Below are 17,310 nucleotides of genomic sequence, written 5' to 3' on the forward strand. Positions count from 1 at the left end.
TTCTACGAACATTTGCATACAGGTTTTTATGTGGACATACGTTTACATTTTTCTTGAGCGGTTTCCTGGAAATGGAGTTGCTAGGTCTTATGGTAGGTTTGTGTTCAAGTTTTTAAGAAACTGCTAAACTTTGGCAAAGTGGCTGCGTCATTTTACAGTCCTGCCAGCTTTGCATCCTTGGCAACATACGTTTTTTGTTTTATTACAGCTATCCTAGTGGTTTTGTGGTGGTATCTCTTGGTTTTATTTTTTATTTCCCTAACGACTAATGATGTTGAGTATGTTTTCATATACTTTTTGTTATTTGTAGGTATATTTGGTGAAATGTCTGTTCAGATGCCTTTCTCATTTTTTCATGGAGTTTTCATCTTACTACTGAGTTTCGAGTGTTATTTGTATTTTCTCGATACAAGTCTTTTTTTCTTTTTAAGTTGTATTTATTTAAGTAATCTCTACACCCAACATGAGGCTCAAACTCACCACCCTGAGATCAAGATTCGCTCGCTCTTTTGACTGAGCCAGCCAGGCACCCCAGGATACAAGTCTTTATCAGACATATGATTTGCAATTATTTTCTCCTAGTCTATGACATGTCTTAATTTTCTTTTGAAAAGTAAAAATGTTTAATTTTGATGAGGCCCTATTAAAGTTTTTTTATGTATTATCTTCAGTTAAATAATTTAAAAATTTTTATTTATATTATTCCAAAATCAGAAAGTATATAAAGGAATTTATTGAAAACTCTCTCACCTTACCTATATCTACCAAACCCTAATTCAATTTCCCTTTCCAGGGACAATCAGTATTGCCATTTTCCTGTATCTCCTTATAGAGCTTTTTAAGTAAACTTTTATTTTTGAACTAAGGTTACAGAAATTTTCACTGAGAAACCCCCAGTAACTTTTATTGATTCAGGAATAATCTTACCATTCCATTTCATTTTTTCCATGCCATAAGGGTTGGTTTTTTGTTTGTTTTCTTTTTAAATCTGTTTAATGTCTATTTTGTCACATTCTTGAGGATTTGGGAATATAGTTTTTCCATTTGAAGTATAATTAAGATATTAATCATTTTTTACTGCTAACAGAAATTGGACTCATACACTTCATACCTGTCCCATTTGCAAGCATTGGCTTTCAGTTAATTTCTCTGTACTGTATTTTTCATTCTTTTTTAGTACTTTGTAGTATTTTAAAGAACACTGAAAAAATGCTTTTATCAACTAAGAGTAATTGAAATTACTTTATATGGTGACAGATGGTACCTAGACTTATGGTGGTGATCATTTCATAATGTATATAAATGTTGAATCACTGTGTTGTACACCTGAAACTCATATAATACCTACTTCAGTTTAAAAAAAAAAAAAGAGCAATTGAAATGGCTATCTTATTCTTCTTTTTTTTTTTAGAGAGAAAGTGAGGCAGGGGGAGGGGCAGAGGGAGAGGGAAAGAGAATCTTAAGCAGGCCCCACACCCAGCATGGAGCCTGATGGCGGGGCTCGATAACCAGGACCCATGAGATCATGACCTGAAGCGAAATCAAGAGTCGGAAAGTTAACTGACTGAGCCACCCAGGTGCCCCTTTACTGTTCTTTTCTTAGATGATTTTTGACAATCTACTTTGAAAAATTTTATGTCATTTAAAATTTACTTCTTTATAAGATCCTTGCCTGGGGCGCCTCAGTGGCTCAGTTGGTTAAGCGTCTGCCTTCAGCTCAGGTCATGGTTCTGGGGTCCTGGGATTAAGCCCTGCATCAGGAGCAGGCAGCCTGCTTCTTCCTCTCCCCCTGCCTGCTGCTCCCCCTGCTTTTGTGTGTTCTCACTCTCTCTCTCTCTCTAATAAATAAAATCTTAAAAAAAAAAAAAAATAAGATCCTTGCCTACTGAGTGAGAACATCACAAAGAAATTCAAACCCTTGGAAGAAGACTGTTCTATAATGGTGTATGCCCCAGCCAGCAGCAAAATTAACAAAGACACAGAGTGATGAGGGGAAATTTCCTAAAGGAGAACAGGAAGAAATTGGTTGGGTGTTAATTTGATATTTGACATCTTTAAAGAATCTTTAATTATAGAACCTTAAAGTTAATTTAGTTCAGTCCCTTGATTTCTTAGATGAGTAGCTAAGGGTCTCTTAGCTTCTTAGTTGAAGAACTAGGTCTAGAACTCAAATCTCCATCTCCTGGTTTATTGGTTTTTTTGCTTTAGCGTGCTTCCATTTGTTTTCATTTTCATGGTTTGAACCTTTTAAGTTTTTTGTTTAGTTTAAAATAACATTCTGAAATGTTTGCTTTTTCCTAACTCTTTATTATATGATTTATGTTTAGTATCTGAGCTTGCTTTCTCTCCTATGGTATTTACTGGTATGATCTTAGGAACCTGAACTTCTACTGTTGTTGTTTTGTCCATTTTGTTCTTTTTAATGTTCCTCTGTAGAATTCTGCCCACTTTCTTGTTGAACTTATAAAATGGTGGCTATGAGATTCAGACATGAAAATGAAAAGCAGTCACATGCTTTGAGCTGGCGCACTCTGTCAGAATGTATGTTCGTGCTCGTTTGCCATTCCTACACCCAGATCACAATACACACCAGATTAGCGTGGCCCTGCACGGTAATGACACACAGATTTGTGAAGCGTTTGATTCTTTTAAAGGCTCTTTATTCTCTCCTAAATTTGTAGCCTGCCCAACTTGCACATCCATACCGGAGAATAGGCAATGTGATTTCCCTTACGTTCTTTTTGAAGGGGGCCGGTGAGGTAGCCACTTGTGGCTCTAATCCACAGATCTGCCGTTTAGGCAATCACGGAGGTGATAGGTGGATATCTTTGTGACAGACTTCTTCCCAGCTGTCACGTGCTTACATTGATTAGAGTACACACACATATTGTACACAGGCTTCATTGAAATGATAGAAATAGCACCTATACTTTTGAGGTACTTTTGATAGTACCTTTCATACCAGAGGAGGCTGCATTTCTAACACCACTATCTTATCTTTGGAAAAACTTTTATTTGCCTCTTCCTTTTGTAACATCATATTGGAAAATAACTGTCATTTCAGGATCCGTGGGGAGTATCCAAAACATCAAGGCACTGTTTCAGTGAAGAACTGTTTACTGTCTGGTTCGGTACACCTGTGGTATTGTCAGATGTGAAGCATTTTGAAACACCTGCACCCGACTTAAGTTGAAAGCGAAAGACTTTAAGATTGGGTGTGTGTGGATAAGAACTGGCTGTCATCACATGATAAAAAGAGAAAGTACTTCATAAATGTTATGTGGCACCATTGTCTACTACTCCTTACAACAAGTGATTCATGCATGAAGGAATTTTGCCTTATTTCATCATACGAAAGTAGAATGTACTAATATTTATGAAGACGTGCTTTAGGTCATTGTTCTCGAGTAACTAATGATGAGCTGCTTTGTGTGTTCCTTTTTTTGTTTTGTTTTGTAAGTGGCTAGAGGAGTTAGCCAAATTAGAGGTAACAGGAAATAACCAAAGGTGAGCTCAGGTAAATTTTTTTTGTGGTGTCAGCTGTAGTTACAATGACTCAGAGCTAAGCTTCAGTACCAGACCTGAAGCGAAATACTTCTTTCTTTATTCATTAAAAACAACTTACAAAAAAGCAACAACAAAAATTTAAGAACATAGCTTTTATTCTTTTACTTTAGAGAATACAAAACACCTACAAGCTTTGCCCAATCATATTTTATTTCCCAGTTTTCTAATGTAATATAGAAGAACCTAGGAAGCTAGACTTACGAGGATAAAAATGTCCATTTTCACTGTGATAAGTTTATATCAGGGTTCCAGGTGATCAGTCCTCTGTCACAGTTTTGCTAGTTGAAACCTGAGTTCATATATGCTGTTGTACACATAGAGTCTATGTGTAGGGAAAGGCTTACACTCCACGGCAAATCAGTGAAGTTTCCCAGCATCTCTCTTACCCACAAGTACAATCCCTGTAGCCACTTGGCTTTTTGCATTTCCATTTCTACTCTGCTTCCTGGGAATTTATTTACTCCTTGAGACCCTTCCTGACTGCCATTTAACTTTTGGTTTCCATTTGATGTTGTGGATTTTATTCTTTGTCAGTCATTTCCTTTGCGTCATACTGACTTCTGGCACTGGAGACAGTAAGAGGTGTGAGACGTAGTTCCTGCTGTTATGAAACTTTGGTATAGTTGGAATGGGCAGAAAGATGCCCAGATGTGGTGTGTGCAGGAATGGAGATATGCAAAGAATATTAGGAAGCACCTGGAATTGCTCTTATCTATTCTGGATGAGGTAGTGAAGACTGAGCTGTCTTAAAAGATGAGCAGAAATTAGATAAAAAGGAGAAACCAGGTTCGACATAACGCATGAGCACTATAGAAGTAGAATCCTTCACCAGCTATCCAGGGGCTGGTTGCTATGGGTAATACCCGGTCTAAAATGCTCGTCTAAAATTTCCCTACCCTGGGGGCGCCTGGGTGGCTCAGTCGTTAAGCGTCTGCCTTCGGCTCAGGGCGTGATCTCAGAGTTCTGGGATCAAGCCCCACATCAGGCTCCCTGCTCAGCGGGGAGCCTGCTTCTTCCTCTCCCACTCCCCTCTGCTTGTGTTCCCTCTCTCACTAGCTGTCTTTCTCTCTGTCAAATGAATAAATAAAATCTTTAAAAAAATAATAATAAAAATAAAAAATAAAATTTCCCTACTCTGTTTTGCTGTGAGAGACTAGCCAGATTTTTCTACCTCTTTCCCATTAATGTGAAGAAAATTTTCAGTGATGTCAGAAATGTGGGGAAAGCACCGAGGAGCTAAGTGATTGATCTGTTTGCTTGGTTAGTACATTGTATTGCTTTAGGGGTGTCTGGGTGGCTCAGTTAGTTAAGGTTATGTGTCTGCCTTCAGCTCAGTCATGATCCCTGAGTCCTGGGATGAGCGCCACTTCTGGCTCCTTGATTAGTTGGGAATCTGCTTCTTCCGCTCCCTCTGCCACTCCCCTGCTTGTACTCTCTCTGTCAAATAAATAAAATCTTTAAAAAGTTATATTACTTTATTTTTATGAGAAATAGAACAGTTTTTTACAAAAAAGTAGAAGATGTTGCATTCACCTTTTTTTCAAGATTAGGTTGTTTATAAAGTGAATTAACTGTTTGATGCTATAATATTTTTCAGACAGAGCAATTAGAGAAAAGAAACATCTGAATCTCCTGTTATTCGTATGAGGCAGATCCTTTGAGTGTTAGAATTAAAGCTGGTTGATTGATATCTTGTGATTTGGGGTTTGAGCCAACAGTCGTCACTTCTGTAGGCATGCTGACACTGACCCCCTCCAAAAGAGGTGGTATTTCAGTTCTCTCTCAAATTCATGCCACAGAAACCTAAAACCTACAAACCCCCAAACTTCATCAGAGTGAGGGTTTAGGAGTAAGAGTAATAGGCTTTACAATTTCAGTACTTCTTTTTTCACTCATTTAGAATTTGTTTTCATTGTAGTATCCCTTTGTAACTTCACACTAATTTGGAAGATCATTTAGTTGTTTGTTTTTTCTTTCTCTCTCTCTCTTTTTTTTTAATGGATCCAGGTTTCTTATTCTATAAAATAAGGGTAGTTCCTGCTCCTAGCCTCATAGGATGGTTGTAGGGCTTAAACAAAGTATTTGTTCAAGTGAGATTTCATAATCATATTTTTCAAGGTTTTATAATTAACATCTTTCCTTCAGTTTTGTTAATTTTTTTTTTACAAATAACTAATAAGAAATTTACAAAATAGAGTTAGAAAGAAGCAGTTTTTTCTTATTTGTTGATAATCCCACTCTGCAGAGACAGGTACTTGATATTCGACGTATGCACAGAAGGTATAGATTTATGATGAACTTTAAATGTAAACCGATATTGTAACTGCTTATATATCAGATCATGGCAAGAGTTCTATGCCACTGATTTTTACTTTTTTTTTTTTTTTAAGAAATGATTAGAATATGCCAGAAATCTGGCTCTGGCAAGCAAGAAATAAGCTAGGGCATCTACTTAATCACTGCAGTCAGCTCAGTCATACACTTGTTAAAATATATTTCATGTAAAAATCTTAAGGCAAGGGGGTTCTGAAAGTGTTGCTGTTAGTGAAAGTTTTTCATTGAAGACCGTAAGCAGTAGTTCCCATATTTATTTGAAGTTTTAGCAATTCACAAGTAACCATTGAAGGCCCATTGAGAGCTGTGCTGAGATACTGTGAGTCTGGCTTGCCGGACTGGGTCACTGGTCACTCGGCCTTTCAATCTCATCCTAACTCTCTCTCCTCTTCATTGTTCTCTCTCCCTCACTGGATGCAGATTTTATGTGAAAGAATGATGTAGTGTCATTCACAATGGGAGTTCAAAAAGCTAAAAAATATAGCCCTCATGGGCAAAAATCTGTACTCAAGTTTGGACAGAAGCAATTTGTTAGGCTCAGTTTAAACTTGGTAATTATAATACAGTTTTCTTTCCTGCCATCAAATTCTAAAGTAAAATGAGTGAAATTCTTTGCCTTGACTGTGTCACTCTCCCTCCATCTTTGTGCTTTTCCCAGCACATGGACAGTACGGACTAATCTTGGTAATAACAGAATCTGTTAATTACTTGGTCCGTTGACGTATGTCTTTTCTGAAGTCAAAGAAATTGTAAAGTGTTAATTTTCCTTATTCTCCCTGAGTGAGGATGAGGTTACTGTACCTGTCAGAAGATGCCTCTGGTTTCCTCTTACCTATTGTTCTTTATCTAAATCTCAAGAAGTTAAATGAATTAACCTGACTTTTTAAAAAGTGGGTGTAGACACTTGCACAATCCATATTTCATCTTTAACACTAGAAAATAAAATTCCCTTAACAAAATAATAACACATGCAGGTGATTAAAAGCTAGTCATCTCTTCATTAAAACAGTCCCGTGAGACCTCACTCTGACCATATATAAATAGTGTAATTATTGCTTACATTTTAAATAAAACAATGAAGTATCCTGTAATTCATACTTGACAAATATTAATGGTCCCTAGTACACTCAGCTAGAATTATACTGGGTCATTTTATGAAAGCAGATCAAAAACATTTGAACCTATATTTTCAAAGTTTTATTTTGTTTTTTTTTTAGTTTAAAAGAACAAGTTTAAATTTCTAACTTTTATCACATTTTTATCTAATTATTACCAGGAGGCTTTTAATCAGTTTATTAAGATGGTCTTACAGTCTTTTAATTTAATACAATTTTCTTTTTATTATTTAGTAAATTATGGTTTTTTTGGTTTAAAGTTTGGTTTATATCCTCCTCATTAAGAAATATAAAGATTATAAGCAAAAGTCCTTGAAAAAATTAACATAGACATGTTTTGAAAATCTTATTTAGAACGTTAAGAGCCAAGGCTCGGGGAATATTTGGGGCAGAAATAATTTTTAAAATATATAAAATATAAAAATTATGCATGGAAAGAGATATGTGGCATATATTAACTGTGATATTGTATGTTCATTAAGACCTCTACTGCTAAGTGAGTATAGATCCGGAAGAAGTTAATGTAAGTATTTTTAAATGGGTTTGTATTTCTCTGATAAACAGCACTCTCCTTCTGTTTGTGATCATAGGATAAAAGCTCTGTAAGCTTGTATATGTTCATTTTTACTGCTACATCATGTAGTGTGCTCTTAAGATTGAGATCTCATTCCCCAGGAAGCATTTCTGTCTAAGATTAATTGCCCTTTTAAAATCAGCGTTTGATGTATTCCTTTGGCTATATCCTGGCTTGGTTTAACCCTCTTTGACCTGACCTCACTGACTATTACTGCTGAGGCTGAGTCAAAATCCTTCAGCATGATGTATGCACTTCAGATTTCTGCCTGTGGTTTTTCATGTCGATGGATTCAATTAGTTGGCGTTTACTAATGAACATATCAGAGGTTAAAGAATTTGTCAGACAGAACAAAATTGTTCAGACTAGTGGTAATCCGAAAGCTCATCTCTTCATTTGTTTAAAACTTTTTCAGAAGTATTAAGTATTTTTCCAAAGTTTTATCTTCAGCATCACACATTCCATGATAACAAATCAAGTTGTTTTCTGCTGAATTATAAAACATAAATGTGAAACCACAAAGCTAAACACAATGGTTACAGCATTTAGCCTTAGATTTCTACTATTCCATGTTCACAAGTATGAGCTAAAAAAATTAATTAAACTGAAATTTTCTGATTAAAGCATTTACCTTTGAAGATATACCATCCATTTCTTTAGCTTCCTTTAAATTCAAGGAGATTTCACATATTTAGTATACTAATTAAAAGTAAAAATGAAACCCACGCATCTCTCTAGAGTCTCAGCTGACCTATTTTTAAAGACATTTATGTCATATTCCTTACTGAAAATTGGCAAAAAAATAAGGACTAAAATGTAGATCGAGATGGGGAAGATTTGAGTCATTGCTAATAGAAATCTCTAAAAGGCAGATTCCTCACATATTGTCAGTTCTCAAGTAATGATTTATTTTTAGATGGATAATAAAGTTTTTGGAAGTTTTTAACCCCCTACCTGAATGTTCTCCTCTTTAAAAAAAAAAAAAAAAAAAAAAAAAAGAACGTTACCTAAAGTCTACTAAATAACATAACAATAGCACAGTAGGGCTTATTTGACTTGTCAGTGATATGCTTTACTAAATATACATGTTGAGAGCACTACTAATTTAATTCAGAGGGTTTACAGTGCTTAAGGAATTTTTAAACTGTCATTCATTCTGTTGTTTGCATAATAATCGAGTCTTGGGTTTTTGTTGTCCTCTTTCTTTCTTTCTCTTTTTTTTTTAGCACATTCATAAAATTCGTGTGCCACACTGCATAATAATAGGACTGAATAATTCAGAGTGTATATTAACATTAGGCCAAATTCTCACAGCCCTTTGCATGCTAATCACATAATTGAATCCATGGTTTTTATATATATATATTTTGATACATCTTAGTACTGAAAGAATTACCTTGTTCCCATAACTTTGTATACAGGAAAAGAATTACAGTGAGTGTTTTTACTTTTTGTTACTAAACCATGGTCTTTTAAAAACTTGTCTTCACTTACTCCACAATATTTTCAACACTCTTGTGTTTTTAGGGAGTGAGCAGGAGGGAGGATTGGGGAAGAAAGTTACTAATTTCACTGGGTACCTACTGGGTCCAAGCCTTGTGTTAGTCTATGTGCTTAGTGCTCTACTTGGATATCCCACTTAATCTCCATGCAACCCCGGAGATTAGAGTTCTTTATCCACACTATGATAGGAGGAAACTGAGACACAGAAGATTAAGTGATTTGCCTAAGAATTCAAAACTACTGAATTATGCTAATTTGAACTCTGAAAGAAATATTTTACTGTTTAAGCATAAAAGACTCATACTAGGACAGCCTGGGTGGCTCAGTCGGTTAATTGTCTGCCTTGGGCTCAGGATCAAGCCCCACATCGGACTCCCTGCTCTGCCGAGAGTCTGCTTCTCCCCCTGCTCTTCATCCTGCTTGTGCTCTCTCTCTTGCTCTTGCTGTCTCTCGAATGAATAAGTAAAAATCTTTAAAAAAAAAAAAAGAAAAGACAAAAAGACTCATACTAGAACTTATGTAAGACATGTTAGTGATCCTCTGTTCTAGAACATGGTTTACAAACTGACCCATGCAGTCGTATCAGGAATGAACAGTGGGTTGTAAGCAAACAGCAGGTCTTGGGAGACACGCAATCCCACATCAGATGAAGCTGCCCCACCCTCCCCTGTATTATATACTGGGTTTCTACGTAAGATTTTGTTTAAGGAAAAATTCTACACCCTTATTATCATAAGATTTATTTAAGGGAACATTTATCCCAGAGGTTGATTCAGAAGGTCTGGAGAGTGGCCCAGCTTATATATTTTTTTAAATCTCCCAAATGATTCAGATCGTCAGCCAGATTTGCAAACCATGGATCTACACAGACTCCTTCATTTTATATATAAGGAGACAGCCTGAGAGAGATCTGAGGCCTGCTCAGAGTCCTTACCAGAACGGGAGTTCAGCTTGCCTGTCTCCCGATTCATCTTTCAGTAGCACCTTGTTAACCAGCAGTGCAGAGTTGACCCTTGTTTCTTTATGGCTCATTTATATATTTTTTTATCTTTTTATTATTTTTAAAATTTTATTTATTTGGGGGGGAGGGGGAGAGAGAGAATCCCAAGGAGGCTCCACACCCCCAGCGTGGAGCTCGACCCCCCGCTCAGTCTCATGACTCTGAGATCATAACCTGAGCCAAAATCAAGAGTTGGACACTCAACCAACTGAGCCACCCAGGTGCCCTAATGTCTCATTTCTGTTATGTATATCATTATATTCATAGTGTATATTTTGTATATACACACACCTGTATATAGGCATAATTTTTTTATATACATAAGAAGTTACCATTGTTTTAAGTTCATAATTTTCATTAATGACTTGTGTGGCTAATGCAAATTTTCTTTTTGCTTCCATATGTAATTCTTTACCATTCTGATCATATAACCAACATCTGTCTGAATATGTTTTTCTTAAAATGTCACACAACTCTAAAAATGCTCACTTTAAAGTAGGTGCTAATTAAGAATTGGGTTTGTTTTTATTAGGCTATTGGTGATAATACAAAATTATATGATATATTTACATTTTTATCTTTTATAATTATTAGATTTATAAGTAAGATAAATATAAGAAATGAAATTTTATTATATTCTTTGTGTTGGAATATGATCGTTTTGGATTTAATATCTAACTCTTAAAGTGAATTGAATTCGTCCTCTACCTAATGAAAATAGTGTCTCTGACTTTATTTTCTGTCCTTTTCCTTGATTTACAAACCCAAAATATTTATGAATGACTATCCTCATACTTACAAAATGAATCAAATAATTAGGTTTAAAAATTGCTACGTGGACATTTTACAAAATAATGACATGTGCATTTCAAAACTGTCAAGGTTAAGAAAGGCAAAAACTACCCACTATTAAATACAATGTGTGATTCCTGAACTAGATCCTAGATAGGTGAGAGAAATAATTGGGATAGTTGATAAAATTTGAAATGATTACACAGAAGTGTATCAGTTAATTTTTTTTATTTTGATGACAGTATTATGGTGATGTAAAAGAATATCTTTATGAGCAAGTACACACTAACATTTAGGGGGAAAGGGCTCAATATTTCTAATCTACTCTCAGATGATTCAAAAAATGATTATAAACATACAGACAGATAAGGCAAATGGGCAAAATGTAAGCAGTTGATGAATCTGGGTGAAGGGGAACTCCTTGTACTACTCTTGCAACTTTTCCAGAAAATTGAAATTATATCAAAATCAGAGTTACCCCCCAAAAGTGCTCTGTATGAGAGAATTTCATATAGAACTAGTTCACTTGATTACTGTCTCAAATGTTTGCCTACTTTAAAGCATCAGACTGCCTTTTTAAAAAAATCTGAGCGGAGGGGCGCCTGGGTGGCACAGCGGTTAAGCGTCTGCCTTCGGCTCAGGGCGTGATCCCAGTTTTATGGGATCGAGCCCCACATCAGGCTCCTCCGCTATGAGCCTGCTTCTTCCTCTCCCACTCCCCCTGCTTGTGTTCCCTCTCTCGCTGGCTGTCTCTCTCTCAAATAAATAAATAAAATCTTAAAAAAAAAAAAATCTGAGCGGGTGAGGTGTGATATAACATTTTTCTCCTGAGTCATTTGCTTTGTAGTGATATATTTCTTATTCCCAAGTATTAAATTTTGGATCCCCATTTTAAAATACAAAAACATATTTACCAAAAACATGATTTATTTTAACAGTATCATCAAGTGTTTCCTTACTACTGTTAGGAAAACAAGAAACATCTTGCTGATTCTTCACTGCTTCGTTTTGTTAGTTCTGTAATTACCAAAATGTCTAGTCATGTTCTGTTGTTCTTTATGGCAGCATGAGTTCAGGTGATAGCATATATACTTCTTGGCTTATCTGGAAACATTTTGACTTTTTATTATTCTAATAACCAAAACAGTCTTCATAGGTAGAGCTCTTCTACTTACTAGTGCCTGCCATCAGAAACTATTCTTTACACATTAATGTTGGTGGTGTCTTCTGCCAGCAACAAGCTTATCCAAGGTCTGAAAACATGTATTGACTAATTACTAGGTGTTGGGCTCCATGCTAGGCACTGGGGATGTAGCAATGGATAAGAGGGAAGCTTCAGTTAAGAGTTCCAAAGGAACTGCTATGCCATTCTAAGTATTCCTCTGGTGGCAGCTGTGTTAATGGGAGACGTTCGAAAACAAGAAAGATAAACGTAGGCAGTGACAAAATATATATTTAAGATCTTAAACTGTTGTGTTGGGGAATATGACAGTCCTAGATGCATTTCCATAATTGTCTAAGTTTAGTTAGTGACGCTTTTATGTTGCATATTAAAAGTGGCCCCAATTTAAACCAGAGAATCAGTCAGTGCTGCCTATTCAGGTGTCTGATAACATGATTTATTAGGTTTGTTTTACAAGGTATTTGAATAGTGCTTATGTTCTCCGCCTTATATTGTACAACTCAGACTCTCATTGATCCTTTGGTAACAGAGTTGGTCTTTTGCCTTTCAAACACACTGTGCATGAGTGGATTGTATGCCATATTGTATTTGCACTCACATTTAAATATTGCTTTAGTAACAATATTTTGGATCTTGAGTTGAGACTTGTTTCTTATACTCTGTTTCAGAGTATCCAAAGGTACCTCTGGCTTAAGGAAAAATTTTACAGATAAGGAACTCTTATACCACTGCTCTTTCATTTTTTGACTCAGTGCTAAGTAGGAGGAAGATTCTGAGAATATTGAAATATTTCAAAGAAATATAAATAAGAATATGAAGAGAACTATACCGGAAATGTTTTCAAATATTCTAAGAAAGATTTAATGCAGTGAAACCTTGGCAATCTAGAATTTACAAAGAATGAATCATTCCAGATAGCTGAGGGTTTATCCATTTGAATACCAACAATTTAAAGTATTCTCAGAGTACTAATACCATGCTTTCTGTAGTCCTCTGTATATTGCTTAATCTTTTATTTATAGATGATTCCCATCATTATGAAAATTAGTCACTGTATTAACACTGATCACAGCTACAACAAAGATTGTCAGAAAAATCAAAACATGAAAGCATTGTTTTAGGTGAGAAGTATTAGGAGGTAATATCTTTTTTCCAGAATTGTTTTAAAGTATGGCAGTGATTCATGGGTTTTATTTTGGGACTTCTGCTTGGTTATGTTTGGGATCGAGAGTGTGTTTGTTAGCTTTGTACATTTGGTATAATTTTATCAATTCTCTGTAGTGTTATTGTGTCTTCTCTTATTGTCATCTGTTGACTGTCACCTCCCAGGACTCTGCTGCCTCTAAGGGGGAGTTTAAATATTTCTTTAAAAGGGTCTCTTGTTTCAGGTGCTAGCCACGCCATTATCACCATACCCCATCAGCCCATTTTGTCTGGACATGAGAGCACTAGGGATGAAGAGAGCAGAAAAGGGGAAAGGAGGGTATCTCCCTCTCATACAGTTCCATGAGCTCCCAGTTTCCTTGTCTCTTGTCTCCAGGTCGCTGAGAGGTTTAGACATTGTATTTTGGAGAGATTAAAGAGACAAACCAAGAAGTGTGCTGGGGGAGTGACACAAAGTTTCTTGAAGGTTCTGTTTTGTTTTGCTTTCAAAAAAGGAATTTGGTTTTGCTTTCTTTGCTTTCCTATAACAACCAAGGAAATGGTTAGGAGGGAACTGCTGTTTACTTTACCGTAAAAGTTGTCAGTACATCATATCAGAATCGTAAAAGACGTAGAATTCACCTTAAGTCTGTAATAAAACTTGAATTTGAAAGAAAAATGTGAATTGCAGCACTCTTTTAATTAGCAAATGGGTGTTAACAGAAATCAATCAGTTTTCGTGACTCTAAAACAGGAATCCTGAGTCAGACTCTTAGTTCCTTCTCATTTAGAACTGTAAGTCCGTGTCTCTAAAACTTTCTGATATATATTTGAACAGCTTGATTGAAAAGTAACCTAAAGGGGCGCCTGGGTGGCACAGCGGTTGGGCGTCTGCCTTAGGCTCGGGGCGTGATCCCAGCGTTATGGGATCGAGCCCCACATCAGGCTCCTCCGTTATGAGCCTGCTTCTTCCTCTCCCACTCCCCCTGCTTGTGTTCCCTCTCTCGCTGGCTGTCTCTATTTCTGTCGAATAAATAAATAAAATCTTAAAAAAAAAAAAAAAGAAAAGAAAAGTAACCTAAAGCTCCCATCTGTTTCATTAAACGTCTTCCTAAACACTAATCTTATTCTTGATGATTTCTAGTCAAATTTCTATTTTACATGTTTTAAATATTTATTGACCTACTTCATATACCTGTCATGTTTAATAACCGTATAGTACAGTTTTTAATGTGTAACTAAAATAAATTTGGTCAGTGGGTACAATGGGCTGTTTTCTCCACTATAGTTTCATTAACGTCAATCTTAGGTAAGCACAGTAATTAAGAAAGAATGAATACTTTCACATATAGCAACAGAATTTTTATCAGAATTCATTGCAACCCTCAGGTTTCTGTTTTGGATGATACATATTGCAACATTTGAACTTTCTCCATGTCCACATTTCCTGCTCAGGAGACAGACCAGGTTTAACCTGTTAAAGCTGTTAAACCCATTTACCTCACCAAGGATTCTCAAAAGGCAACAGATTCTTTTTTTCTTCTGTCTTGACCCTTCCTGATTACTGTTGGATTTCTTTCTTGGAATAGATGGAGAAAAAAAGAATCAAGTGATGATTCATGGAATTGAGCCAATGTTGGAAACACCTCTGCAGTGGCTGAGTGAACATCTGAGCTACCCAGATAATTTTCTTCACATTAGTATCATCCCGCAGCCGGCGGACTGAAGGATCAACTCTATGCCTGAACGGAATCACCCTGAAACAGGATCCACCAGAGCATGTCACCCTTCTGCTTCAGTCAGGCTTGGTGGAGGCAGCCTGACCAGAAACACTACTGCAAGCCAAACAGGAAGATGATTCCATGTCAGATAAGGGCACTCGGGCTGTTCTGTCTTTGCATCACCACTGCTTCCCTCCACTGCCGTCATTCAACCTCAGCTGCGACATGAAAGACTTCACAGGACCACTGCAAGTCTTCTGTTTTCTTGTAAGATAGAATGAAGCCGAAACCTTTGGCCTAAGAAGAAAATGGAAATATGTGCCACTCGATTTGTATTTCTGATTAACAAATAAACAGGGGTATTTCCTAAGGTGACCATGATTGAACTTGAGCTGGAGGGAGTGGAAACATTGGTTTAATTTTCTAGAGAATTAGACTTAAGAAAGTAAAAGAGAAATTCTGTTATCAATAACTTGCAGTAATTTTTTGTAAAAGATCCAATTACAGTAAACCCATCTTTCCTTAATGAAAATTTCCTATGTTTACAGTCTGTCTATTGGTATGCAAACAATCTTGTAACTTTGATAATGAACAGTGAGAGATTTTTAAATAAAGCCTCTAAATATGTTTTGTCATTTAATAACATACGATTTTGTCCCTTTTCCAGTCCTTTCTGACTCACATAGAGTAGATCACTGTTTTTACTCTATGTTGCCATGCAGGCGGGTTGTCATTGACGTGGAGTAGATGGAGGGCATAGGATAACTTGTCTCAGGAGCTGTCATAGAATTTCTTGCTGCCGATTTTTAAATCTGTGTTCTTTACATGCTAAAGGTATAAATGTTATCATTTATCTTTGCTGTTTTATCACTGTAAACCCGTCAAATCATAGGATGCTAAGCATCTGTATAAGGTAATTTTGCTTTTTTTGGAAAAACCCAGTCCTTGCCAAGCTAGTGTTTTTCATTGGCTTCACGTCTAATATTTCACTGTGGCCCCTGGCAGCCAGTCTTTGAAGTCTAAAGATTACCAATCTCCTGACTGTAGTAGCTTTTTCTCAACTTTACCAAAAATATTCAGAGGTTCCTGGAGTTCTTATTCAGTATAAGGAAATTTTTGCTGCACTTTATTGCCATGCCGCTGGGATTCTGCCAGCTGGACGTATTTGTGCATCCCGCTGTTTCTTGTGAGCTAGCTCGCTGTCCACGTGGAATGTCGACCCATCTGAATATGCTAGAAGACATAGTATCATACAATAATGGTTTTAGATGCCATAATAAAAATGAATGTTTTTCGTATAAAAATTGTACGAATGTCAAAGTGCGATCCTGCTAGTGCTCACTGCTTCGTTATTCCTTTTGTGATTTCCACTGATTAATAATAGTATATTTAGTCACAGAACGAGATAAAGTTAGTCAAAGATCAGATATTCTGGAATGGAATGGATAAGCCGCAATCAAAAAGAAAAACAGGGTACCAACGTGAGAAAATTCGACATCATTGGCAAGTGTCAATAACATGAAAAGTGCCGTTTTAGTAAAGGCAGAAAAAAAATAACAATATTTGAGTTACTTAAGGACAAAAAACCCACTGACTTGTATTTTTTCAAAAGAGGTTGATCTGAATATGATTGTTCACATTAAAAGTGTTTATTCGTCTATTCAGTTTGGGGGTTTTCCCCCTTGATGTTTTGACAGACTGAAGTGAGCTTCAGTGAACAAAAGGATCAAAATGCCAGGGAGTGCTAAGCTGTGAAGAAGAAAGTGTGGTAAGAACGGTAAGCCATAGTAGTTTTCCACAGACAAGACTAGTTTGAGGTTTCTGCAGCGGGCTCAAGCGAGCTGCTGATCTTTGCTTCCAGATTTGAAAGTAAATTTTATCAAGCCTTTGCCCGCTGTTACTTGTTCATTATTACACCAGCATCATAACTGTATTACTCTGCTCTCGTCCCAGGTAAGTCAAGCCCCGACCCCCAGAGGAAGAATAAACACAAATTAGTGCTGGCTTAAATATCTATTTTTGTTTCTTTTTATTTGAATATTTAAATTTTACGGTTTATTAAAAAATTAAATAAAATTTTGTGTCTGTCATTATTTCCAGAAGTTGGAAATGAGATTTATATACAGCGAGTTACCTATTGGGGAATTGATTTAACTTTCCTTAGTCTCATGTTTGTCTAAAAGTTTCTCAAAGAAGTAAAAGATATGAGGGGTAAGGAGGAACATATGAAAGAAAACTGGAGAGGGCCACGAATTTCTATATGCTTGTTTATAACTCACTCTTGGTAGTGACCCCCCCCCCAAGAAAATGAAAATATGTTTTAAAATTATTGACATTGTTAACTAGGAAGGCATACATTCAGCCTAAATAAAGTAAAT

General features: G+C 36.2%; 1 protein-coding gene across 2 annotated transcripts in view; it reads left to right on the forward strand.

The window, feature by feature from the left end:
- ATG5 (autophagy related 5) overlaps positions 1-17,008 on the forward strand; it is a 124,254-nt gene extending 107,246 nt beyond the window's left edge. For both annotated transcript variants that reach the window (XM_026511715.4, XM_048225910.2), the window contains one exon: positions 14,801-17,008. In XM_026511715.4, coding sequence (XP_026367500.1) covers positions 14,801-14,937 — 137 coding nt within the window. In that variant the 3' untranslated portion in view covers positions 14,938-17,008. The remainder of the gene's footprint in view (positions 1-14,800) is intronic.
- The last annotated feature ends 302 nt before the right edge of the window (positions 17,009-17,310 follow it).

This window comes from Ursus arctos, unplaced genomic scaffold (genome assembly GCF_023065955.2).
Source record: "Ursus arctos isolate Adak ecotype North America unplaced genomic scaffold, UrsArc2.0 scaffold_13, whole genome shotgun sequence".
In the NCBI taxonomy this organism is placed as follows: Eukaryota; Metazoa; Chordata; class Mammalia; order Carnivora; family Ursidae; genus Ursus; species Ursus arctos.